Here is a 23,523-nt window from a genome sequence, read left to right as displayed (position 1 = left end):
AAAGAAGTAATATCTTTTTCTTCTAAAAAAAGATTTAATTATTAAATGTTTGAATTTTACCTTTATTTTAATTTTAATTTTAAGAAATTTTAGTTAATATTTAGTACACTTTTTAACACTCCCCCCGAAATACTGCAAAGTATTTCAATAGTTCAGTTGCGCTATTTAATTGTTTTTATCATTTTTGATTTCAAGCGCGTAGAGCAATTGTACTGGCCTGATTATCTCGCTACGGTTCGCCATTCTTAATTGACATTTCCGCACCTTTTTGTCGCGGCCGTAAAAGATTTTAGTGACTACACCGAGTTTCCATACCTGTTTAGGTAGTTTATCCTCATGAACAAGCATGACATCACCAATTTCAATTAATCTATTTTCTTTTACGGTCGCGGCGTGATGGGCCGATCTTAGCTCCATCAAGTACTCGTGTCGAAATCGTTTCCAAAGGTTTTGAATTAATTGTTGTCGGTATTTTAAACGTTTAGTTAATTCGACACGAGTAGCTGGTAATTTGTCATTTGGAAATTTCTGAGAAGGGAGGCAGGTAATTCTTTTCCCAATCAAGAATTCAGCAGGTGTGAGAGGGATGGGTTCGTTTATATCGTTATAGACGTAGGTTAAGGGTCTGGAGTTGATCACTGCCTCAGTTTCGGCTAGTGTCGTCTCCATTTCCTCGTATGTTAATGAGGCTCTACTTAATACTTTTTTTAAAGTGGTTTTGGTAGAGCGTACTAATCGCTCCCACCAACCCCCCCACCAAGCTGCACGTTCGGCTATAAATTTCCACGTAATGCCATTCACTCCAAAATGTTGTTTTAGTTCTGCGCTATCTAAGCATTTCCAAATTAATTTTAAGTCCTTGTTCGCTTTGTGAAATGTTTTTGCATTGTCGGTATAGACTACCGATGGAATGCCCCTTCTCGCTACTACTCTACGGAATGCCAAGAGAAACTCTTCCGTTCTTAACGATGATACTAATTCTAAATGAATAGCCCTAGTGACTGCGCATGTCACGAGGCAAATGTAGGCTTTTTCTGGCGGGCCATTAGTTTTGCGTATGAATAATGGTCCCGCGAAATCTATTCCAATAATTTCAAACGGTTTCGATTCTCTCATTCGATCCGCAGGAAGAGGAGCTACTGGTGCTACGCAAGGCTTTGCTTTTATTTTTCTGCACTTTATGCAACTGCTAATTACGTTTTTTGCTAATTGCCTACCAGAAACAATCCAGAATTTTTCTCTGGTTTGCGTAATAGTTTCTTGCACTCCTCCGTGCAGTGTTTTCAGGTGGCTTCTCATTAAGATTAATTCGGAGAAGCGATTGGTTTTTGCCATAATTATAGGATGCTTTTCGCCATAAGTTAGCTCTGATTCTGTCAAACGGCCTCCTACTCTTAATACTCCTTCTTCGTCGAGCTGAGGGTGCAAAGTTGCAATCTTTGATGTAGCTAAAATTGTCTTTTTTAATTGTAAATCACTAATTTCTCTTTTAAAATCTTCTAATTGTGTTGCTTTAATCCAAATAGTCTCAGCTTTATTTAATTCCGCAGCTGTCGGTGGCATAATTTTATGACCCCATTTTGTGTGTAAAATATTGGTGTTTTGTCCATCGGTTACTACTTCCTTATTTTTACCGAAAGCTCGCAATACGTATACCGTGATTCTAATCGCCTTGTCTAATGAATAATATCTGTTCAAATCTAGAATGTTAACTATACTGATTTTAGTTTCGCATCCTACTACCAGGACTACCTTTTTTCTCTCCACCCCGACTTCGACGGGTACTCTCCTTTCTTCGAATCTTTTCTCGGGCCACTGCGATTTCGGCTTTTTTAGCCAAACGGGCCCCTCCCAAAATAGCTTACACGCTGAGAGTTCTTCGGCGCTTGTTCCCCTTGAGGGCAAATCTGCTGGATTTTCGGCTCCCGAGCAGTGGCTCCAATTTTGAGGGTCGGTTATCTTTTGAATTTCGGCGGTTCGATTGGAAACGAAAGGCTTCCATTCTTTAGATGAGCCCTTTATCCAATGCATAGCAATTGATGAATCGGTCCATAAAAAGGCGGCGATGCCGGTTTTATAGAAATTGTCCCTTACGTAATTAATGAGTCTCGCTCCTAGCAAGCACCCTAACAGCTCCAGCCTTGGCAATGTAATTGGTTCGATGGGAGCCACCTTTGCCTTGGAAACCACGAAAGATACTCCAATAATTCCAGATTTTGTTACGTAACGAACGTAAACAATGGATGCGTATGCCTTAGTGCTCGCATCGGAGAAACTGTGTAATTCAAATTCGCTAATTTCGTCTTCTGGGCAATGGAAAATGCAACGCGGCAATTTAATTCTTCTAATTTGGGGTAGTTCTCTTCTCCATTTGGTAAATAACTCTCCCACGTCTGGAGGAAGTTCGTCGTCCCATTTTAACCCACGTTCCCATAACATTTGAAATATAATTTTAGCTCTAATTGTAATCGGAGATAGCATTCCCATCGGATCGAAAATCTGCGCTACTACACTTAAAACTTGCCTTTTAGTATTTTTCATTTCCGACATCATCGCGATCAAATTTGATAGATCGAAAGAAAACAGATCCGCTTTCGCGTTCCATCTCAAGCCCAGTACCTTTAAATTTTCGCGGTTGGTACCGCTTTTAAATAATGTAATTTCACCCGCTTCTTGTCTTTTATTTCCCCAAATTTTTCTCAATTCGTCCGAGTTGGTTTCCCACTTTCGGAATCTCATGCTGGCTTTATTCATGATTTCGGTAACTCCAGCGGAGAGTTCAAACGCTTTTTTTACGTCGCTGGCTCCGCTCACCAAATCGTCATAATATAGATCTCTATTTAGAGCGCTTACCGCTGAACTGTGGCTTCCCTCGTATTGCTTTATGTGATATTTGATCGTGGCTGCTAATAAATAGGGGCTCGCTGTAACTCCGAAAGGAACTCTTGCCATTCGCAATATTTGGTAATCCTCCTCTTTAATTTTTCCATTTAAATCCTCCTTTACCCAAAGAAATTTCACCGAGTCCCGTTCTTCTTCCACTAGACCGACTTGTAAGAAAGCCTTTTCAATATCTGACATAATGGCTACTTGGTGGTTTCGGAATCTTAGTAATAAAAGCAATAAGTCTGGGTTTAGATTGGGGCCAGAACTCATACAGTTGTTAAGCGACGGAGATCCGTATTGACTCGCTGATCCGTCCATTACTACGCGTAATTTTGTAGTTGCGCTAATTTCTCTCTTCACACCTTGGTGCGGTAAATAGAACGCTCCAGGTGTATCTTCCTTTTCTCTCGGGACAACTTCCACGATACCAAGAGCTAATTGATCGTCAATTATCTTTTTGTACTCCGAGAAATATTTAGGATCTTTATGGAATTTCTTCAGAAGAGGTTTGAATCTTTTTAAGGCGAGGGTTAGATTGTTAGGCAGAACAGTTTTATCCACGTTCCATGGGAATTTTACGTAATACCTTCCCTCCCTGAATTCGATTTCTTCATTGAATTTTTTGATTACTTCTTCGTGGGTTGGCCCTAAATTTTGTTCCTCGCTTTTAATCCCTAATGATTCCAATTCCCAGAAACTTTTCATAATTTTATTAATCTCTCCTTCTTCTACTCCAGTAATCATTGCCGTGACGCTAAAATTTTGCGCACTTGAGTTTTTACCCCTTTGTGGACCCTGAATCACCCATCCAAACAAGGTATCCAGAGCTACAAATCTTCCGTACCTTTCTATACCTTTTACTACGTTCCAATAGTAATCTCCTCCAACTAATACGCTAATACTGGAAATATTTTTATTGGCTAAACTTGGTTCGTCTGCCATTTCTCGGCCCTTCTCTTTCATAATTTCTTGCATTTTTCCGCAATGTTTGGTAGTCGTTAAATTACACAAGAAAGGTACTTCCATAGCTATAATTTCAATTTTTAATCCTGGATAACGTTTGTTCTGAAGGGTTACTCTAACTACGCGCCTCCGCATTTCCTTCGGAAATTCGTTGCCAAAGTTATTTACTGTCAATCCTAATTCTTCAACTACGGGCAAATTCATTCTTCTAGAGTATTCTTCTTTTACGAAGCTAACATCGCTACCCGCGTCGAAAAGACATCTTACTTCTTCTTCCAATACTTCTGAAGTTACGGGGTTTTCAATCTTAATCATAGCGGTTTGAAGTAGAGTTTTCCGCGCGCTGATCAGGCCTTGCCCGGTGGATGTCGAGTTTACGTCTACCTTTTCCTTGGGGGCCGTTTCATCAGATTCTTTTTTCGTTTTGTTCGCTTCGTTTAATTCGCATATAGCAAAGTTATGTTTCACTCCACATGCTCGGCATGCCATTATTCTTGCATGGCAGCTTTTGCTATCGTGCCCTGATCTCAAACATTTAAAACATCTTCGATTTTCTCTAATGAATTTTCTTTTTTGCTCTAATGTTAATTTTACGCAATGAAAAGTAGCGTGTACGGTATTATCGCAGAATATACAGTATATTTTACTGGCCGTGGCCCTTTCTACATTAGTAGCTAGGGAGTAAGCCGAGGGAGTATAAGTTTTATTTTTATCTATTTTTCCAGGAAACCGCTTTGACCTATCTTGGGAAGAGGCTCCTTCTCGTTTATCGTTTTCCGTGGGTGCGCTTAATAATTTCGATCTTTCTCGACTTTGCAAATCCTTCCTCAGGAACTCGATTAAATTATGGACGTCCCAATCTTGGTCGGTATCGCGTTCTTTACTAAATTCTAGGCGAATATCTTCGGGTAAACTTCGCAGCAGGGCAGGGCATAAAAAACTACCATTGGAGTGAATGTTTTGTCCTAATGATTTTAAACTTCTAATATTAAGTTCGACTGTGTCGAATAATTTTCGCAAGGCCTTGAGATCGCTAGACTTTCGAACGGGCTCTATGCTTAAAAGCTTATTCATGTGGGTGTGAATGACTAAATCCCTACGACCGAATCGATTTTTTAATATTGATACAACTTCGTCGTAAGTGTCATCCGAAGCGTATATGCCAGAAATTACTGATTTTGCCTCCCCCTCTAAATACATTTCCAAATAACTAAATTTGTCTACCTTGTCCAGGTCCTGCGAGTCCACAGCGACGGTGAATTGGTTCCAAAAACTATGAAATTTGGTGATATCTCCATCGAACTTCTGTATAGCAAGCTTAGGCAGTTTGGTATGAGATTTCCTCGAAACACTACCCGCAGAGTTATTATTGTTAATATGCCCGTGAATACTAGCTCCCGACGCTTCCGATAATATGTCCGTTACGCTGGACGATCCTCCTCGCGCGGCTTTAATTCTTCTACCGATCTTTAATTTGCTCGCGAATATTTCCTCCTTGTAACGCTCTTTATTCAACGTCTCGGTTTCCAATGTTTTCTCGTCGTCCGTCAATGCCTCAGCATCCCTTTCCGATAGGCGATGATCCTCTTCCTTTTTAATTAATATGGATAGCGCATCTTCTAATGTCTCGATGTCTATCAAATCATCGCTTAAATAATCCGAAACTACCTTCAAATAATTTGTAATTGTCGTTCTCATGGTTTTCCTTATAGCTTTAGCTCTTAGATATCTTTCATTTTTTCCTTTGGCGTTTTCCGCGGCCTTCGCTGTGGCATCAGCTATGGCTCTGGCTACATCTGTTTCCGCCTCCATCTTCTTAATATTAATATTCGATATCTTTTTTCTTGTAATACTACCGCTGTCTGTTCATTCACAACTCAACCAGTCCCGGGTTTCGGCACCATAAAGAAAAGTCCAAACGTCTGGATTCAATTCCTTTATAATTAATTTAATGCTGGGAGATTAAGTTTGCGAGTAAACTAATTTTAAATACTAATAATAAGCGGGATTTAATTAATGTTCCCAATTTGTGGGCTAACTTAAATTTTAATGTAATAATTTGACTTCGTAACAAAAAACTATTTTATTTTTACGAAAAAATGTTCTGCTCTGAAAGAGCTCCAAATGCGAAGTGAGGATGGAGTTCTTTTTTCTCTGTCCTCAAGAATACAAATTTCAAATCTCAACGGAACTTTTTGTCTATTCCCAACTGCCTTTCCTAAACTCCTTAAACTATGACATGCCTGAAGCAAAAAGCTTTCGGTCGTAAAAGGAGAGATGACTTTCTCCGAAACCATTATCCAAGCGAGATAACCAACGCGCGGTGTATCAATCGTCCCGCGAAAGGTACGCCACTTTGACTTAATACAATAGTACCATGCCCGGACGGCCCGAGAAGTCGCGAAGCCTCTCCCGATATTCCCGAAACCCTTTCTTCAATTTCGCCAAGCACCTGTCAATAGTTTTACGACCAATTTATCATTTGGACAAGTTGGGGGTTCTTCTCATTTTGTTATACCTACATTTTATACAATTTTAAAGAAGTAATATCTTTTTCTTCTAAAAAAAGATTTAATTATTAAATGTTTGAATTTTACCTTTATTTTAATTTTAATTTTAAGAAATTTTAGTTAATATTTAGTACACTTTTTAACAGACGGTATCGGTGGTACAGTAAAACGATTAATAGCTAAAGCCAGTTTACGAGCGGTGTTAAACAAGTCTCAAATTCAAACACGTGAAGAAATGTTCCTTTGGTGTTGTTTGAACATAAAAATCATTGATTTTGGGTACCTTTCCACATTGGTATTAAGTCTATTCCGCGTGGCTTGCAGGGCTTGCCACCACCCTCCTACGCATTGTAACCCGGCCACCTAAATTAAAAAAGGCTTTAAAAGTCGCTCGATGACTTAGGCCTAAGGTGGTGCCTTGGGTATTAGCCTAGCTGATTATTTATTATTATTAGTATTATTTAACGCGATCACATAACGCTTTTATACCACAGTCTGAGAACGAGATTAATATCAAAAGAGTATCTGCCGATAATTTTTGTACAAAATTTGTATTATTTCGTCCAGTCGTCTTTCAACTAACATCATGGGAAGATTGCATACCAGGGGTTTTCATTGCTTGTACCTATGATGAAGAGTGGTACGTTACGTAGGAAACGTTATCGAACGATCAGAAGAGCAGAAAGATGTCTCGGTAAACTGCATGAAACAGAAAGGGCTTTCCACGCAGAATGGATGTATGTTGGATACCGTCACAGAACATATTAGCAATTCTTGCTCCGCAAACGACTTCAGACTGTAAAAAATACGTTCTAAAAAAATTAGACTATGACAAAATAGTATCTTTGTACAAAAGCAACAAAAAAATATCTGAGAAACGGTCAAAGTTGACGTTTAAATTTGGACCAGAAAAACCTTAATAGTCAACATTTTTATTTTTACATGTTGTAGATAGAAATCTTGCCTTTTTATTGGTATAAGATTTTATGTGATTTTTAGTTTCCCAACAGTCTATATAACACTAAACGTATTACCATGTTTTCACGTTTTTGGTAAAAACGTCTATATTGAAGGAGGTTAAATTGGAAAAGTTTTGCTGAGATCCTGAATATTAATGTATTTTCCGGTGAAAGGCATCCTTTAGCAAAAATATTCAAAGTTTTATAGTAACCGAAAAGAAAAAATTTGAAAATCTTGACCTTTTAGCTTATCTCATTTTGCAGTTTCGGTGAAAATTACGCCGACTTTGACATTTTTTTAAAAATTATATATATCCCACAGTACAAAACTAATATTTTTAAGCGAATTTCCAACAAGTCTTTAAATGTTACAATTTTTTTCATAAATGCACTTCTTTATATTAATTAATTATAAAGGCTCAAACATCGCACTTTAAAACGGCGCAAAAAAAGTTATGTGCACTAACAAATTTCAAAAGACCATTTCTCCAAAAGTTATAAGAGTTTGGACCTAAAACTTTGGATTTCTTCCTAAATATGTTCATTTTAATTGTGTATGGAGTTTCAATAAAATCGGAGATGGTGCCGTGGGGACGTTGGTCGATTTCACATGGAATGACCCTAATAATAAACTGATGATCATTTAAATTCTCCAATTACTTTAGGTGGCGGGCTAAATTCAAAATTTTAACACCATCGAAAAATGCTGACTATTGACAAATATATACGATTCGGGTGGTAGAGTAATTAGATTTTGTTTCGGCAATGGCAAGCATTTACAGTAGCTTGAATCTTTACCAGCCTAGTGTAATAAGGCTTGGAGATCTTAGCAACGCCATTGTACTCAAGTATTCGACTATGAATTCCAAACCACGGGCCCCAAAGCCCAGTCCGCCTGTTTGAAATTATTGGGAGCGCTCGGACCCAACAGGCTAATGTAATTATACGCGTATGCCCGACCATCCAATTAAGCTTCACGGGCCCAGGAAAAATGAACCGGCTTCCCCTCCTCTCATGGCCACTAAGCAATGACCTTTAACCCGTGAAATGTTCTAGGAATATATACCCCCGAAAAGATGAAAGAAAAACAAATCAAACTGTTCTATTTATTTTTAATTTCAAAGGACATGGCTAATAAAGCATGGTTAACTTTGGAAATGACACAATTAATATCCATTAGAATGTGTTTTGCTCAATGTTACAAGTAAGCTCTTGGAAAACCTTAATTCAGGCCTCTAATGGTTCTATAGATATAACAAGAAGTAAATATCTAATCTCTTACGAGATAAGTATACATCTAGGACGTAAAAATGAAATATGTACATTCAATGGACGCGATCTCCCTGCCAAAGCGGGGATGTGTACACCGCATCACGGCTTGACATTAACCGCCGCTATTACTTCGACTGAGGATGTAAGGGAGCGTCCATAAATTACGTGAGGCCTTCAGGGGAGGGAGGGGTCGAGCTGAGTGTCACCCAATCTCACGTGGAGGAGAGGGGGGGTTTCGGCAAATATCACGTAATTGTTTCCCCTCAAGAAACCGTGTAAAATTGCGATAAAACTGGGTGAAATTAAGAAAAACATGTTTCTCCACTAAAATATGGCTAAACCTACACAATAACACCTTTGCGCATCGTATTCTGCGCCGGGGGGGGGGGTGAAATAGAAGTTACTACGATATGCGCTCTTGCGCCAATTAGATGCATGTCAGCGTTCGTTCGCGCCTGTTCCGAGTTTAACATTGAAGGGAATCCCCCTTCCTCATTAAAGTCTAAAATACTAGTCTCAACTAGTCTTAAATATAAATAATTAAGCAAATTATGTTTCTTTAAATAAATCCAACGCAATCAAACGCAGATTAACGTATTTACACTAAAAATATGCATTTTGAAAAATCTCACGTAATATTAGGGAGGGAGGGAGGGGGTCGAGCCAAATCTCACGACATCTCACCAAGGGGGGAGGGGGGTCGAAAAACCCCCAAAATTGCCTCACGTAATTAATGGACGCTCCCTAAAATGCAGAAATCAAACTGTAAGGGTATTTACTCATTTATAAAACCAATTTTCCCGATGGAATTATTTTAAATGAAGTATTTCACCGTGCACAATTGTTTAATTCGAAACGCCGCGCCTTTTGAAGAAACAGCGGGAACTTGAGAAGATTCCATTACAAAGACGAATACTTCTCTCGTAAAATCATACATAATACACTTCTGATATAGCTGCGTACACATTTTAATACAATTTAACATATACATTTAAACTATAGCTATACTCATACAAGGCCCAAATGGTAGTTTTATTTAAGACGCCGCGTTTTCGTCGACGTTGACGGGTTCTTTCTCGCGCAAATCAGACGTCATTTCCAGGATTTCTCTCGGCGGCTTCCGGCAACAGCCGAGCGTCGCGACCAGGCCAAGACGGAGGCGAGGGTTGGTGGCGTAGTAGATGATCGGGTTGAAGGTCAGAGATCCTTTGGCGCTGAGAGGCGGGAGCAGAGTAAGAAAGGCTGGGACGGTGGAGGGGTCGGCGAACACGGTCCACATGCAGAGAACGGCGTAGGGGGTCCAAGCTACCAAAAACGCCAGTACTAGCACGAAGCTCATCTGGAACATGAAATTGTAATATTGAAAAGCGTATAAAGTAGGACGTTCAATGATTGATCAATTTCGTATTTTGGCCGCTATAGGGGGGCTGTTAATTGACTTTTAGAAGCATCTATGGACGTTAACGAGTTGATATCGCCCGTGACATTAATACGTCTTGGTCACTTGATTATTTGCCAAACAGGATAACTTTGTGGTTTGCCTCGTGATTTATGACGTTTTAAGGTGGGGTTTAACTCCTGCTTATGACTAGGACGCTACGAACAAGCACCACATACGCGTTTTACGGGTGGAAATCAATGTGGGATTCCTTTCCAAATGTGTGTTTTTTTACATATATACATCAAGCATTGGGCTACCAGATGGAGCCAGCTTAAAACTACGCGATTTGTAAATGGAAAGTTCCTTATGCCTACTAACTTAGTAGGAAATAATTCGTTCAAAGAAGATTCTACTATATATCTATAATGTAAAATTCGGGGAAACCTCCTATCATACAAATAAGGAGTGCGGATTTGGCCGAATCTGAATTGGGAATTCTAAACTAAGTCACTGCCCTATTTTTTATAATACTTCATGATTCCTTTAATTGGAGTAGAAAGTTTTAGCAAAAAAAATTTGGTTTAAGTCTAACAACAGCATTAAGGCTATTAGGGTTTTCCATTTGACTGGTCTTGAACGCTCGAGACCACGGCGATCATCATTCCATGTTCCATTTGCTCCGATCAATTTTCACGTCACCCATTTTCACGTGGTGATAGCATTGACAGACAGATTTCGGAGTGAATCTCGAGCAGTCCAACGGAAGACGCATTTTTTGGTACTAAAACACGGATTACTCACGAATGTGATTTTCTTTTCATCGGTCCACTTGTCGTTAATGGAGGTTCTGATGGCGGGAACTTGCTTACCATTCATGCGTTTGGCAATAGAGGTGTAACTGAAGGAAATCGCCGCTAGGGGCACCACGAATCCCAGCGCGAAGTACGTCACCATAAAAGACCTGTAACTCGAATCGTTATGTCTCCAATCGATAGTGCAGGTCGTAATGCTTGGTTCCATGCCGTACCTGCAAGAGCAGTAAACGAATGTATTTTCCGAATTAGCCCATCATTATTTGTAACCAGAAGTACATAATAGATCTCGTAGATAGAAGTTTCCTTCTTCCTACGCTACAAATGTTTTTGCTTGAAACATTTAACTTCGCAGGCTCCCGCTTATTTTTCAAAATACACATCAGACACAAAAATAATGAAATAATAAAAGTCACCAGCATCATTTGAAAAATTCGACCCTAATTTCACGTGACCCCTACTTGTAAACAGTCCTCGATAACCGATCCAACCAATCAAATTTTGGAGACTAGCACGTGAAATTGGCCCTTCAATTACAAACGTAAGCTAAGGTTCAAAAAATGCTATAAAAATTTTAAGTTACGGTTATTTCTTAAAGAAACAAATTTTAAGATTGTAGTCATAAGTTTGTTTTTAACCAGTTATTTAAACAAAAAATTTCACAGATGGTTTAATTTCATAACCACAAGCCTAACTCCCCCTTTTGATTCTTGAACTCCCAAACGAATTTAATCGGTCTAAGTGAGACTGAGACGTTGCTTAGTGTCTCACCTTCCCCATCCGAACAATGGCATGATAGCCCAAAAGCCAGCGTAGATCCACACCAGAACGCAGAATTTCAAGTAGCGACGGTACGTTAACTTTCCTCCTGCAAATAGAAGAATTCTCAATGAAAACAAGGTCTAGCTGTGGCTAAATAACACCGTTAATGACTATTCTCGGGCTAATTGTAGAGCAGCATTTAGAACCTCTTAAAAATTGACCAACGTAATGCGGCCTCTATGAAAGCCGCAGTCCTACGGTCTATATTCATGACTGTATATGAATAAATTCACGAAACACTTAAATGGTGTATGACGTTTGTTGGGATACGTTTCGTAAAAACAAGCCTTCAAATCTTTAACTGGTCAATTTGAGTTTCGAATATATCAAAATTTTGAAGAGACAGGTACATTATTTGTTCCACAGGCTATGTGGGCCTATTTTTCTGCTTCCATATCACCGATTCCAATGTGGAAATATTCGTAGATACAGAAAACATTAACCGATTTTAACCAAATTTTAGGTCATGACGTAGCCTGAATTATAAAATTGAACTTCCGACCTGAGATATTTGAGGCAACAAGTTACACTGAAAAAAGCTATAGCTTTGAAAATCCAATTATACATGGCATTAAAAGCCATGAAGTATATATGAGGGTCTTCTAGCCTATTTTAATAATAGTAACACGTGTAGTTGCAATTGCTCGGTTTAAATGCTAATGAAATTCTTCGTTATACGTGAGGGGCAGGTCTCTAAGTTCCAGGATGTCCTAATAATCATGATTAAATTTTAAATTATGATTTAATAATTAATAATTTTTAATCTTTAAACAGTAAAAGCTATAGATTTTAATTTAGACAAATCTAATCATGGTTTGATCAAACGAGGGCGTCCTGTTAATCATCGAAGTGATCTGCCCCTAGGTTATACGCAATATAAATTTAGTTGAAACATCGTTAAATAAAGAAAATGAACGATGTTAAAGCAAAAATTTCAGGGTTGCTGGTAATTTGATATTTTTCTAAAACGCCTAGATATTTTAAGCTATAATCTAATTTTCTGAGACGTACAAAGCAGTGTGTACATTTAAAAAACAAAAGTGGTTGACAGCCAAAAGATAAAATCAGGCTCAATTTGAGAACATTTTTCGATTTTTTTCAGAAAATAATCTTAATAACAATATTTTGTTATTAAATAGGGTAGTTCTAAAATAAATTGACATTTCAAATAATAATAGTACACGGTTTGTAATACACTTACATGGTAAAGTTAAAGATATAATTAAGGCTTACTATCCAAATATGAAAAAGAGAAGATCTTTTAGCACGTCATAAGGCGCTTGTGGGTATGGTCGTTTTTCTTTGCAATTATTATAAAAATTCTATATATTTATTGTAAAAATTCAGTGTAATTATTATAAAAATGCAATGTCATTATTATAAACATTCAATGCAATTATTATAAAAATGCAATGTCATGATTATAAACATTCAATGTAATTATTATAAAATTCAATGTAATTATTCTGAAATTTCAATATAATTATTCTGAAATTCAAATGTAATTATTCTGAAATTTCAGTATAATTATTCCGACATTCCAATGTAATTATTCCGAAATTCCAATATAATTATTCTGAAATTTCAATATAATTATTCCGAAATTTCCATATAATTATTCCGAAATTTCCATATAACTATTCTGAAATTTCAATATAATTATTCCGAAATTTCCATATAATTATTCCGAAATTTCCATATAACTATTCTGAAATTTCAATATAATTATTCCGAAATTTCCATATAATTATTCCGAAATTTCCATATAATTATTCTGAAATTTCAATATAATTATTCCGAAATTTCCATATAATTATTCCGAAATTTCCATATAATTATTCTGAAATTTCAATATAATTATTCCGACATTCCAATGTAATTATTCCGAAATTCCAATATAATTATTCTGAAATTTCAATATAATTATTCCGAAATTTCCATATAATTATTCTGAAATTTCAATATAATTATTCCGAAATTTCCATATAATTATTCCGAAATTTCAATATAATTATTCCGAAATTCCAATATAATTATTCTGAAATTTCAATATAATTATTCTGAAATTTCCATATAATTATTCCGAAATTTCCATATAATTATTCCGAAATTTCCATATAATTATTCCGAAATTCCAATGTAATTATTCCGAAATTCCAATATAATTATTCCGAAATTCCAATGTAATTATTCCGAAATTCCAATATAATTATTCCGAAATTCCAATATAATTATTCCGAAATTTCAATGTAATTATTCCGAAATTTCCATATAATTATTCCGAAATTTCCATATAATTATTCCGAAATTTCCATATAATTATTCCGAAATTCCCATATAATTATTCTGAAATTTCCATATAATTATTCCGAAATATCCATATAATTATTCCGAAATTTCCATATAATTATTCCGAAATTTCCATATAATTATTCCGAAATTCCAATATAATTATTCTGAAATTTCCATATAATTATTCCGAAATTTCCATATAATTATTCCGAAATTTCCATATAATTATTCCGAAATTTCCATATAATTATTCCGAAATTTCCATATAATTATTCCGAAATTCCAATATAATTATTCTGAAATTTCCATATAATTACTCCGAAATTTCCATATAATTACTCCGAAATTTCCATATAATTATTCCGAAATTTCCATATAATTATTCCGAAATTTCCATATAATTATTCCGAAATTTCCATATAATTATTCCGAAATTCCAATGTAATTATTCCGAAATTCCAATATAATTATTCTGAAATTTCCATATAATTATTCCGAAATTCCAATGTAATTATTCCGAAATTCCAATATAATTATTCTGAAATTTCCATATAATTATTCCGAAATTTCCATATAATTATTCCGAAATTTCCATATAATTATTCCGAAATTTCCATATAATTATTCCGAAATTTCAATATAATTATTCCGAAATTTCAATATAATTATTCTGAAATTTCCATATAATTATTCCGAAATTTCCATATAATTATTCCGAAATTTCCATATAATTATTCCGAAATTTCAATATAATTATTCCGAAATTCCAATGTAATTATTCCGAAATTCCAATATAATTATTCCGAAATTTCCATATAATTATTCCGAAATTTCCATATAATTATTCCGAAATTTCCATATAATTATTCCGAAATTTCCATATAATTATTCCGAAATTTCCATATAATTATTCCGAAATTCCAATGTAATTATTCCGAAATTCCAATGTAATTATTCCGAAATTCCAATATAATTATTCTGAAATTTCCATATAATTATTCCGAAATGTCCATATAATTATTCCGAAATTTCCATGTAATTATTCCGAAATTTCAATATAATTATTCCGAAATTTCCATATAATTATTCCGAAATTCCAATGTAATTATTCCGAAATTCCAATATAATTATTCTGAAATTTCCATATAATTATTCCGAAATTTCCATATAATTATTCCGAAATTCCAATGTAATTATTCCGAAATTCCAATGTAATTATTCCGAAATTCCAATATAATTATTCTGAAATTTCCATATAATTATTCCGAAATTTCCATATAATTATTCCGAAATTCCAATGTAATTATTCCGAAATTCCAATATAATTATTCTGAAATTTCCATATAATTATTCCGAAATTTCCATATAATTATTCCGAAATTTCCATATAATTATTCCGAAATTTCCATATAATTATTCCGAAATTTTCATATAATTATTCCGAAATTCCAATATAATTATTCTGAAATTTCCATATAATTATTCCGAAATTTCCATATAATTATTCCGAAATTTCCATATAATTATTCCGAAATTCCCATATAATTATTCCGAAATTCCAATATAATTATTCCGAAATTTCCATATAATTATTCCGAAATTTCCATATAATTATTCCGAAATTTCCATATAATTATTCCGAAATTCCAATATAATTATTCCGAAATTTCCATATAATTATTCCGAAATTTCCATATAATTATTCCGAAATTTCCATATAATTATTCCGAAATTTCCATATAATTATTCCGAAATTCCCATATAATTATTCCGAAATTCCAATATAATTATTCTGAAATTTCCATATAATTATTCCGAAATTTCCATATAATTATTCCGAAATTTCCATATAATTATTCCGAAATTTCCATATAATTATTCCGAAATTCCCATATAATTATTCCGAAATTCCAATATAATTATTCTGAAATTTCCATATAATTATTCCGAAATTTCCATATAATTATTCCGAAATTTCCATATAATTATTCCGAAATTCCCATATAATTATTCCGAAATTCCAATATAATTATTCTGAAATTTCCATATAATTATTCCGAAATTTCCATATAATTATTCCGAAATTCCAATGTAATTATTCCGAAATTCCAATGTAATTATTATGATTATTTGATTGTTTCTCTTTATTGTTAAGTGGAGTTTTTTTTTAAGAATTTTCATGCAATTCTTAACTTTATTTTATTTTATGATGGCTTAGACATAGGATCCAATTAGTGAATACACTAAGTATTTTATGTACAATAAAATCCTATTATTATGAACTTACTCATGTTGCTCTTGCAAGTGACTAAATATCGGTCGATTGCCAACAGGCCAAGTGTGCCAATGTGGGCTGTACCAAACAGGAAACCCATGAACGCGTACCACTGACATCCTCCTTCACCGAATAACCACCTAATTATTGAAAGAGAGAAGACAAATACGTTTTTAAATGTAATTGGATGACAGTTCATTTAAGTGCCAGCGTTATTGTCCAAGTATTTCGGTTTCTAAGTTAATTTACAACCATCTTGGTTTTTCTTAAAGGGAGTATACAATTTTAGGAACTTCCATGCATGGTGGATCAACGAATTTCACATTTCTGTAAAAGTTAATAAAACCCCCTATGGATAATAATGCAGTTAAATTACGCGAAAAGGGGGATAGCGATTGTCTCCCGCGCCAACCCTTTGCTTCCCTTATCTCCGCTCTGAGTTCCTTGAGCCCGCGTGTTATATTTTTGCTACGCGTGTTGCGTTTTTGCTACAGCGTTTACCTTTCTTACGTACAAATCAGATCTAATTCATTAAAACTAAGACCCCGGGTGAAGCCGGGTATTAAAGCTAGTTTAGATATAAATCTCTAACCAATGCAACATTTAATGTCTTTCTAGCTATAATCTTCGCAAGCAAAGACAAATATTAAATACTAATCCTCGAAACAACATAAACTTCAATTCAATTCTTATAACCGAATTAAAATAAATAATTCCATAGATCTTTTAGTATTACCTAATTTTTATAAATATAAAAAATGGCACGGGAATATGTATTAAAGAACAGTATCACAACTCATTGTGATTAGTGGTGTAGTCGGGCCAGGGTGTCACCATGGTGCTTTTTTCAAAGGCATGGCGCCGCCCGGCCTTGGTTTTTCCATTTTGCCAGGGCGCGCCTTGCTTCTATATCGTAAATCATTTTTCTCGAAAAAAGTGTGTGTGAATTTTTTATAAATTTTGCCCGCAGGAAAATACCATAACAATTTCACCTAGGTACAGGCAGCTTCGATCACGCTAAAAATCGAAGTTGGACGTACATTTATAGCGGCCGGTACAGCCAACTTCGATTACGCGCGAAATTATTTTTTTAGATATGTACGACCGAGTGTTAAATCGATATCAATTTGTAATTTGTCTTTGCTTTTTAAATGATATCTGTTTGTTTGGAGTAGAGGTCGGTAACGGTTAATCATTATCCATGATTAAATAGATTTTTTTGGGAAAAAAATGTAAACAAAGAAATTTACCGGTTAATATTTCGGAAAATGATTAAAAAATATGTATTATTCGTAAAATTTGAGCTTTTTATCGAAAAAAACGTCGTTTTTCCGATTAATTTTACAAATTTATCAAAAAATTAATCGGATAATACATAAATATAAATTACTTGATCAAAACTTTTTACGAATAATTTTGAGAGCTTTATCTATTGAATAAAAGTTAACCATCCCCGACCTCTAGTTTGGAGGCTTAGAAGTCAATATATGACTTAGCCCTATGATTTTTTGTAATTGGATGTTATCTGAAAATAAAATTTATTATTATTCAAATATACTGGACTTTCACCAAAGCGATTGCCTTATTACTAACACTGTCCTAGTTAAGCTTAAAACCAATCGTAGTACGTGTTCGCAGACAATTTTTTTATTTAGTTCATACTCCCTTTAAGACATGTTACGCAAAGGTACTTATAAGCAACTATGTTACTAAAAAAATATATTCAGACGGCTATGCAATGACACTCTCGTCCAGCTTTGACTAACAATGTAAGTACTCGCAACCCAACAGGGTAGTATATTATCGTTATTGGTAGTAGTTAATTTCACGACAAGTATATCTAGACACCAGGATGTACTGTGCTGAACTAAACCTTGATTTCGCCAAAAGTCAGCTCGGTGACTTGTCATACTTATTGGTATTTTGCTACTTAGGTTCGACAGTACGAAAAATACTTGCGTATTAGCAAAACTTGATGATGCCGAAAATGGGAATCCGAAAACTAACACTCCGAGGTCGGAAATGGCGAGATTCACCAGAAGGACGGCTGTCGGAGTCAACAGGTTCCGGAAACGGATGAACATGGCCAGAACCAGCCCATTTCCGAATGTACCCAGGACACCTGCAAGCGCGAAAAACACGAAATTGAAATGAAAAGGGTTGTTGAGAACTTTCAAGAAGTCTAAAATATAAAATTAGAGCAACAATTATAAGGATAAAACAAATTGGAATATTTCTAGTTTCAATTCCCCTACTAGGCCGAAAGAGGATCACCAAATTAAATATTTCTGGTTGGTCGGTTACCTATTTCACCTGGATATCCAACTACAATCTATACTCGAGTCAAACCAAGTCTATAGGTAGGATATACCACTTTAAAAACCCGTTTTCCCTTCATTTTAATTTTTCAAAATGCAAACCGTTTCTCGGATATTCTTAGGACAATTTTTTTCTTCTAGACGCAAAAATTCCCCGTTAGGCCTAAGACGAGATTTTTCTGTCGGCGCTCACCATCGGGGCGTTTTTGCCCGATTACAAAGACCATATTAAGAGTAGCTTGCACATCCAGGCATTATGTATTTGTAATTCCTAGCAAATCGCTGAATGTGTTTCATTTAAACGTCTATTAGCCTTTCAGTTTACATAGAACCTCGTAGGGGCCAACGCGAGAAGCTCATAAACTAGACTTTCGTCTACTAAGCAGACGCATTTGCGTTTTATATTAACAAATCGTCTGCTTTATAGACAGTAGTTTATTGACATCTCGCATTACCCGTTGCGTGGCTCTATGTAAAATGAAGGAGTAATTTTATACATTGAAGTGATTAGAGGGGATTTTTGTGTTATCCCCCTTCTTCGAAGTAGTATTTGACTCTAGAAAATACTAATCTCTAAAATGTCCAATTTTAGGATAATAATATACAGAAAATCAAATCATATTTTTTTTTTAAATATATTTTCATATGCGAGCTTAAGAAAATAGCGCCATCTGATTGTATGTGACAACTAAATGTGGGAGGAAATTGCCGAAGACGTTTTGATTTAAATACTTCTAAGCTTAGACCATTGAATTGGGAATAGTACTGCTAGAATGACAATTTCAATCTGCCTTCCGCGAAACAAATTTTTCAAAATTGAGAACTCTATCATTTCTCGTTGGCGCCATCCGCTGTTAGCGGCGGGAACTATACAATTGAATTAATAGTACTAATGTACTTTGAAAGAGATAGAGGGCGCCACCCGTATAATGATAGAGTTGAGGGCTGAATGCGCCGACTCGAAATATCAGAATTGGTTTCGCGAAACCACGACTCCCGAACGCGCTTATGTCATTCTAGCGGTTCTATTCCCAATTCAATGGCTTAGACTTTCAGCTGTTGTAAACAGATAATATTAAATGAGCGGACAACCTTCACATTTCAAACAAAAGACTTCATTCTAAAAGTCTGGCTCTCGCCGTCGGTCAAGAAACATGTTATTTCTATGGCTCCCCTCTCGTAGGCGGATGAATACTATTTTCCCGTCAGAGTTGAAGCCGACTTTCGCAGGTACATACGACCTTATACGGGTTCCGTGGACTTCCGCCGTGATTAAAGAGTTCAATGTATTTCCGTCGTAAGATTCGCGATATCTTTAGAATTTGCTTTCTTATTCCAATAATTCATTTTCATTTATTATGTACATAATAAATAGTTCAATTTGTATTTAATAATAACAATTTGATCTCGTAAGGCAATATTGGAATATTATCGACAATGAATTTTTCGAGGTACCTGGTTTTGGAAATAAGGTAGTGAAACGAGAACGCGTTAATTTAAATAAATTTTTTCAAAAACTGAATTTTTCGAGTTACTTGGTTTTGGAAATAAGGTAGTGAAACGATAACGCTAGGCTAATACCCAAGGCACCACCTTAGGCCTAAGTCATCAAGCGACATTTATAGCCTTTAATTAAGGTGGCCGGGTTACTAGGTTTTGGAAATAAGGTAGCGAAACGCAAATGTTTCGGGAGTTAGATGGCGCCTGTATCAATTGGTACGAAAATTCTGAATAGTGCGTACGCGGGTTGTGGGGTCCCGTGCATTGACCAGCAATCTCACTTAAACTTCAAATTTCTTAATGCAACCGAAACCCTATTTCAGAAATGATCAGTGCTAACTAAAAATATAATTTTCGATCTTAATTTAGAGTTGAGAATTTTCCGGAAAAAACAAAAAAATTGAAACATATATTACTTTTTAGGAGTTATTATTCTAGACTAGTCTAGAAGTTTAGTTTTACTTTGGGATTCAAAAAAAATGCCGCGAAATTTGAATTTGTGAACAATATATTAGGCTAATATAGGAATGAATATTGCTTTCCGAAAGAAAAGGCTTGGGTAGTTTTCCGACTAACAACTATATTTTAATTTTATGTAGATTTAAAGTCGAATATCGCCAAAAAGCACTAAAATGGGTTAATGACCAACTTGTGGGCCCACGATTAGAGATTAAGACATCCCTGGCCCTACTAAGCCAAATTCTTAGAGATCTAAGTAGAATACAACGGCATCGGCTATCTTGTACGTGAACCCAGTACACAAATCTCTTGCGTTAAAAAGACCACTTAAAACTAAAAATTACTGAAAAAGACCACTTAAAACTAAAAATTACTGAAAAAGACCACATATGACTAAGAAAAGACTGAAAAAGACCAATTAAGACTAAAATACCGAATAAGACGACTGAACACTTAAAAAGTTAAAAAGAGTTAAATAAAAGCGCGCGACGCGAGACATTAAAAAAACGCTTCATGAAAAACGTAATCAATCATTTCTTAACGAAACTCCAGAATTTCTAAACGAAAATAACAACGCTCCAGCGAAAAAGGTAAAAGACCAACCAATTGACGTAAATCTAAATTATCATAGGTTTAATTTCCTATACAATTCTTTTTTTATATTTCAGTGTGATTCTTACGGCATTAAGTGTATTTTTGAGGATTGAACAGCTGTAACTTTTAAACAGAGAAAGAGATTCGCCTTGCGTGTATAACTCACCTATAACGACGAGGTAAACGCCGATGACAGTATGCGTTGAAGACGGGAAAGGATTCGTGGAATAAGGGGCTCCCGGATCAGCCGGATGTATCTCATCAGCGTCAAAGCCGCTGTGACCCTGAGAGCTTATATAATCCAATTGAGTGTCTGCCGGCGATGACATCACCGCTTTTACACTGAGAAGAGAGACGAGAATTATACAAATGACGTTAGCTATAAATTGAAAGGTCTGATGATAACGGATTATCTCGCACTCGAAACGCTTAGAATCGAAACGAATCAACCGCTCCGCAAACCCGCGAATACCGTTCAACCGTCGAGGTTGTTGAAACCGCTTCCTTCGCGGAAACTGTAGCTAGAAATATCCCCGGCTCACGGCAAAATGTATTCGGCTCTGATGTTAACGAAGTACATGACTGTTTTGTAAAGGCGAGTCTCCGGGTCGCGGTTGAGAGTCCGGGCAGACGGGAAGAGCGTGTTCGCTGGAGCTTAAGAAGGCCATTTGACGCGTGTAACGAGATACGAGGCGATCTTCCCCACTTTGGTGGATACCTCTTGGCTATATCTTAATCCATCTGACGAAGTGGCCATTGTTCATTCCGTAACAAGATATCGGCACTTTACGAAAGAAAAAATGCAAAGCGCTGCCATCTGTAGGTACAAGAATGAGTATCATTCATTTTTCGAAGATTAAATATTTTTATCTTTTAAGAAATCTGATATTCGTATCAAATTAACGTAAGTTTATTGTAATAACGTATCTACTTTACAAGAAAGGCTAAGTTATACCATATGTCTATATTGTTCCGTAAATATCTCTCTTTTTGGAAAGAATTTGACCTAGTGCCAGGACGTCATCCCGGGAAATCTCCCCTTAGTAAGGCGATGTCAAAGGTGGGAAACGAAAACCGTTACAGAGTTTGTGTTGTAACTCAGTAAAGCTTCGTATCTCGGGTATAAACAAGTCGGCGCAGCCGGAATATTAGTTTCACATCAACGCAAAGAATCATAGGTTAAATAGTTAAGCTACCTTCGATGTGTTACGACGTGCAATAATAATCCAATATAATTAATTTACAACGTCGAAAAATATTCCTATTATAACATATCGAAAGAAATTATCTAATTAAAACATCCCGCCAATTATAATCCTATTCTAGCATATCGAAAGAAATTGTCTACTTCAAACTTCCCGCCACCCGCCAATTATAATCCTATTCTAGCATATCGAAAGAAATTGTCTAATTCAAACTTCCCTCCAAACTAATCCTATTACATTTTTAATTCTTTTTATTTTACTTTTAAATTGTCTAATTCAAACTTCCTGCCAAACTAATCCTATTACATTTTTAATTATTTTTCTTTTAATTCTTTTTATTAATTTCGAACTTCCCACCAGATCTCCCACAAAAACTATGTAACGATTCGCGAAGCGTTATTTCAAACTTCCCACCAAAATTTCAAAGCTCGGAGTGTAGCTTGTAGCGCCATCTACCGCGTCGCGCTTTCCACGCAAAACAAACAAACACTCCATCGCGTGACATTGTCAGCCTTGAGGCTTCCCCGTTGGAAGGACTCTCTCCTGGCCAGACTGAACTGTGATCGCTTACCTACCAATCAACTTAAAACAGTCGAATGCTTGTACTAGTTGTAACACTCAGGAGGTCCAGACAGTGGAGCATATTCTGTTCTCCTGTGTTCGTGGTCAACCAGTTAGGCCAAGACTTTTTCATGCCCTAAACACAGGCAGATATGATACAAATCTACAAGGGGTGAAAACCGCGGTCCAAAACGGAGACATGGCAATCATTTCTGATATCTGTGCTATTTTTCGCGCGGCCAGTATTTTTTAAAGCGCAAGTAGAACACAAAGCAGACATAAATAGTCATTTTCTTTTTTTTTGTTTCTTAAAAACACAGAAGAGAAAACAGTAGAAAGGACTGCCAACTTTTATCTTTCTGTATCTATATTTTTTCTTTTTCTTTTGTTTTTGTTTTTGAGTGTCTGTATCAGGGTGTGTATGGTGCGAAGACCTAGTTGTCATGTGCACCAAAATAAAGTTTATTATTTTTGAAAAAAAAAAAAAAACACTTAACGACATTCCGTCCATAGCAATAGTGTCACTTCAAATATATATTCGATGTGAAACTAAAAATGTCATATTTACCTGACAATTATAGACTTGTGGTCATAAGGGATATCGGAAATATTCGGGTCAAAGCTCATTGCTGTACAATAATTACAATTTGGCCTTATTTCGGCTCAGAGTTGACCCTGACAAGAGCGGTCCTCAAAATTTTGGTTAGTTAGCGA

At 35.8% G+C, this 23,523-nt stretch overlaps 2 protein-coding genes and 1 long non-coding RNA gene across 3 annotated transcripts; 1 reads left to right on the top strand and 2 right to left on the bottom strand.

The window, feature by feature from the left end:
* Nucleotides 1-165: 165 nt before the first annotated feature.
* LOC149939551 (uncharacterized) lies at nt 166-5,661 on the bottom strand. Its single transcript, XM_090179158.1, has one exon. The coding sequence runs from the start codon at nt 5,659-5,661 to the stop codon at nt 166-168; it is 5,496 nt and encodes a 1,831-aa protein (XP_090035284.1).
* Nucleotides 5,662-9,542: 3,881 nt separating this feature from the next.
* Nucleotides 9,543-21,625, bottom strand: LOC149939550 (visual pigment-like receptor peropsin). The gene is made up of 7 exons (XM_090177373.1): nt 21,464-21,625; nt 21,210-21,385; nt 18,132-18,294; nt 16,185-16,312; nt 11,555-11,651; nt 10,773-10,998; nt 9,543-9,929 (listed from the first exon to the last, which is right to left on the bottom strand). Exons 2-7 carry the CDS (start codon nt 21,370-21,372, stop codon nt 9,627-9,629), a joined length of 1,080 nt encoding a protein of 359 aa, XP_090033499.1. The 5' UTR covers nt 21,373-21,385; nt 21,464-21,625; the 3' UTR covers nt 9,543-9,626.
* LOC149939549 (uncharacterized) lies at nt 21,357-23,492 on the top strand. The gene is made up of 3 exons (XR_016481141.1): nt 21,357-21,862; nt 21,922-21,947; nt 22,609-23,492. It is a non-coding gene; the product is annotated as an uncharacterized LOC149939549 (long non-coding RNA).
* The last annotated feature ends 31 nt before the right edge of the window (nt 23,493-23,523 follow it).

Source organism: Leiobunum rupestre, chromosome 6 (genome assembly GCF_980474605.1).
Source record: "Leiobunum rupestre chromosome 6, qqLeiRupe1.1.hap1, whole genome shotgun sequence".
Classification (NCBI taxonomy): Eukaryota; Metazoa; Arthropoda; class Arachnida; order Opiliones; family Sclerosomatidae; genus Leiobunum; species Leiobunum rupestre.
This window is presented reverse-complemented; position numbering and strand designations above follow the sequence as displayed.

Bases quoted from the DNA above. Each gene is read 5' to 3' on its own strand.
- LOC149939551 (XM_090179158.1), bottom strand. From the start codon at position 5,661: ATGGAGGCGGAAACAGATGTAGCCAGAGCCATAGCTGATGCCACAGCG.
- LOC149939550 (XM_090177373.1), bottom strand. From the start codon at position 21,372: ATGTCATCGCCGGCAGACACTCAATTGGATTATATAAGCTCTCAGGGT. The intron at 16,313-18,131 runs GCAAGTATTTTT...TTCAATAATTAG, and splicing joins TCATCAAGTTTTGCTAATAC to GTGGTTATTCGGTGAAGGAG. The intron at 10,999-11,554 runs GTGAGACACTAA...CTGCTCTTGCAG, and splicing joins CCATTGTTCGGATGGGGAAG to GTACGGCATGGAACCAAGCA.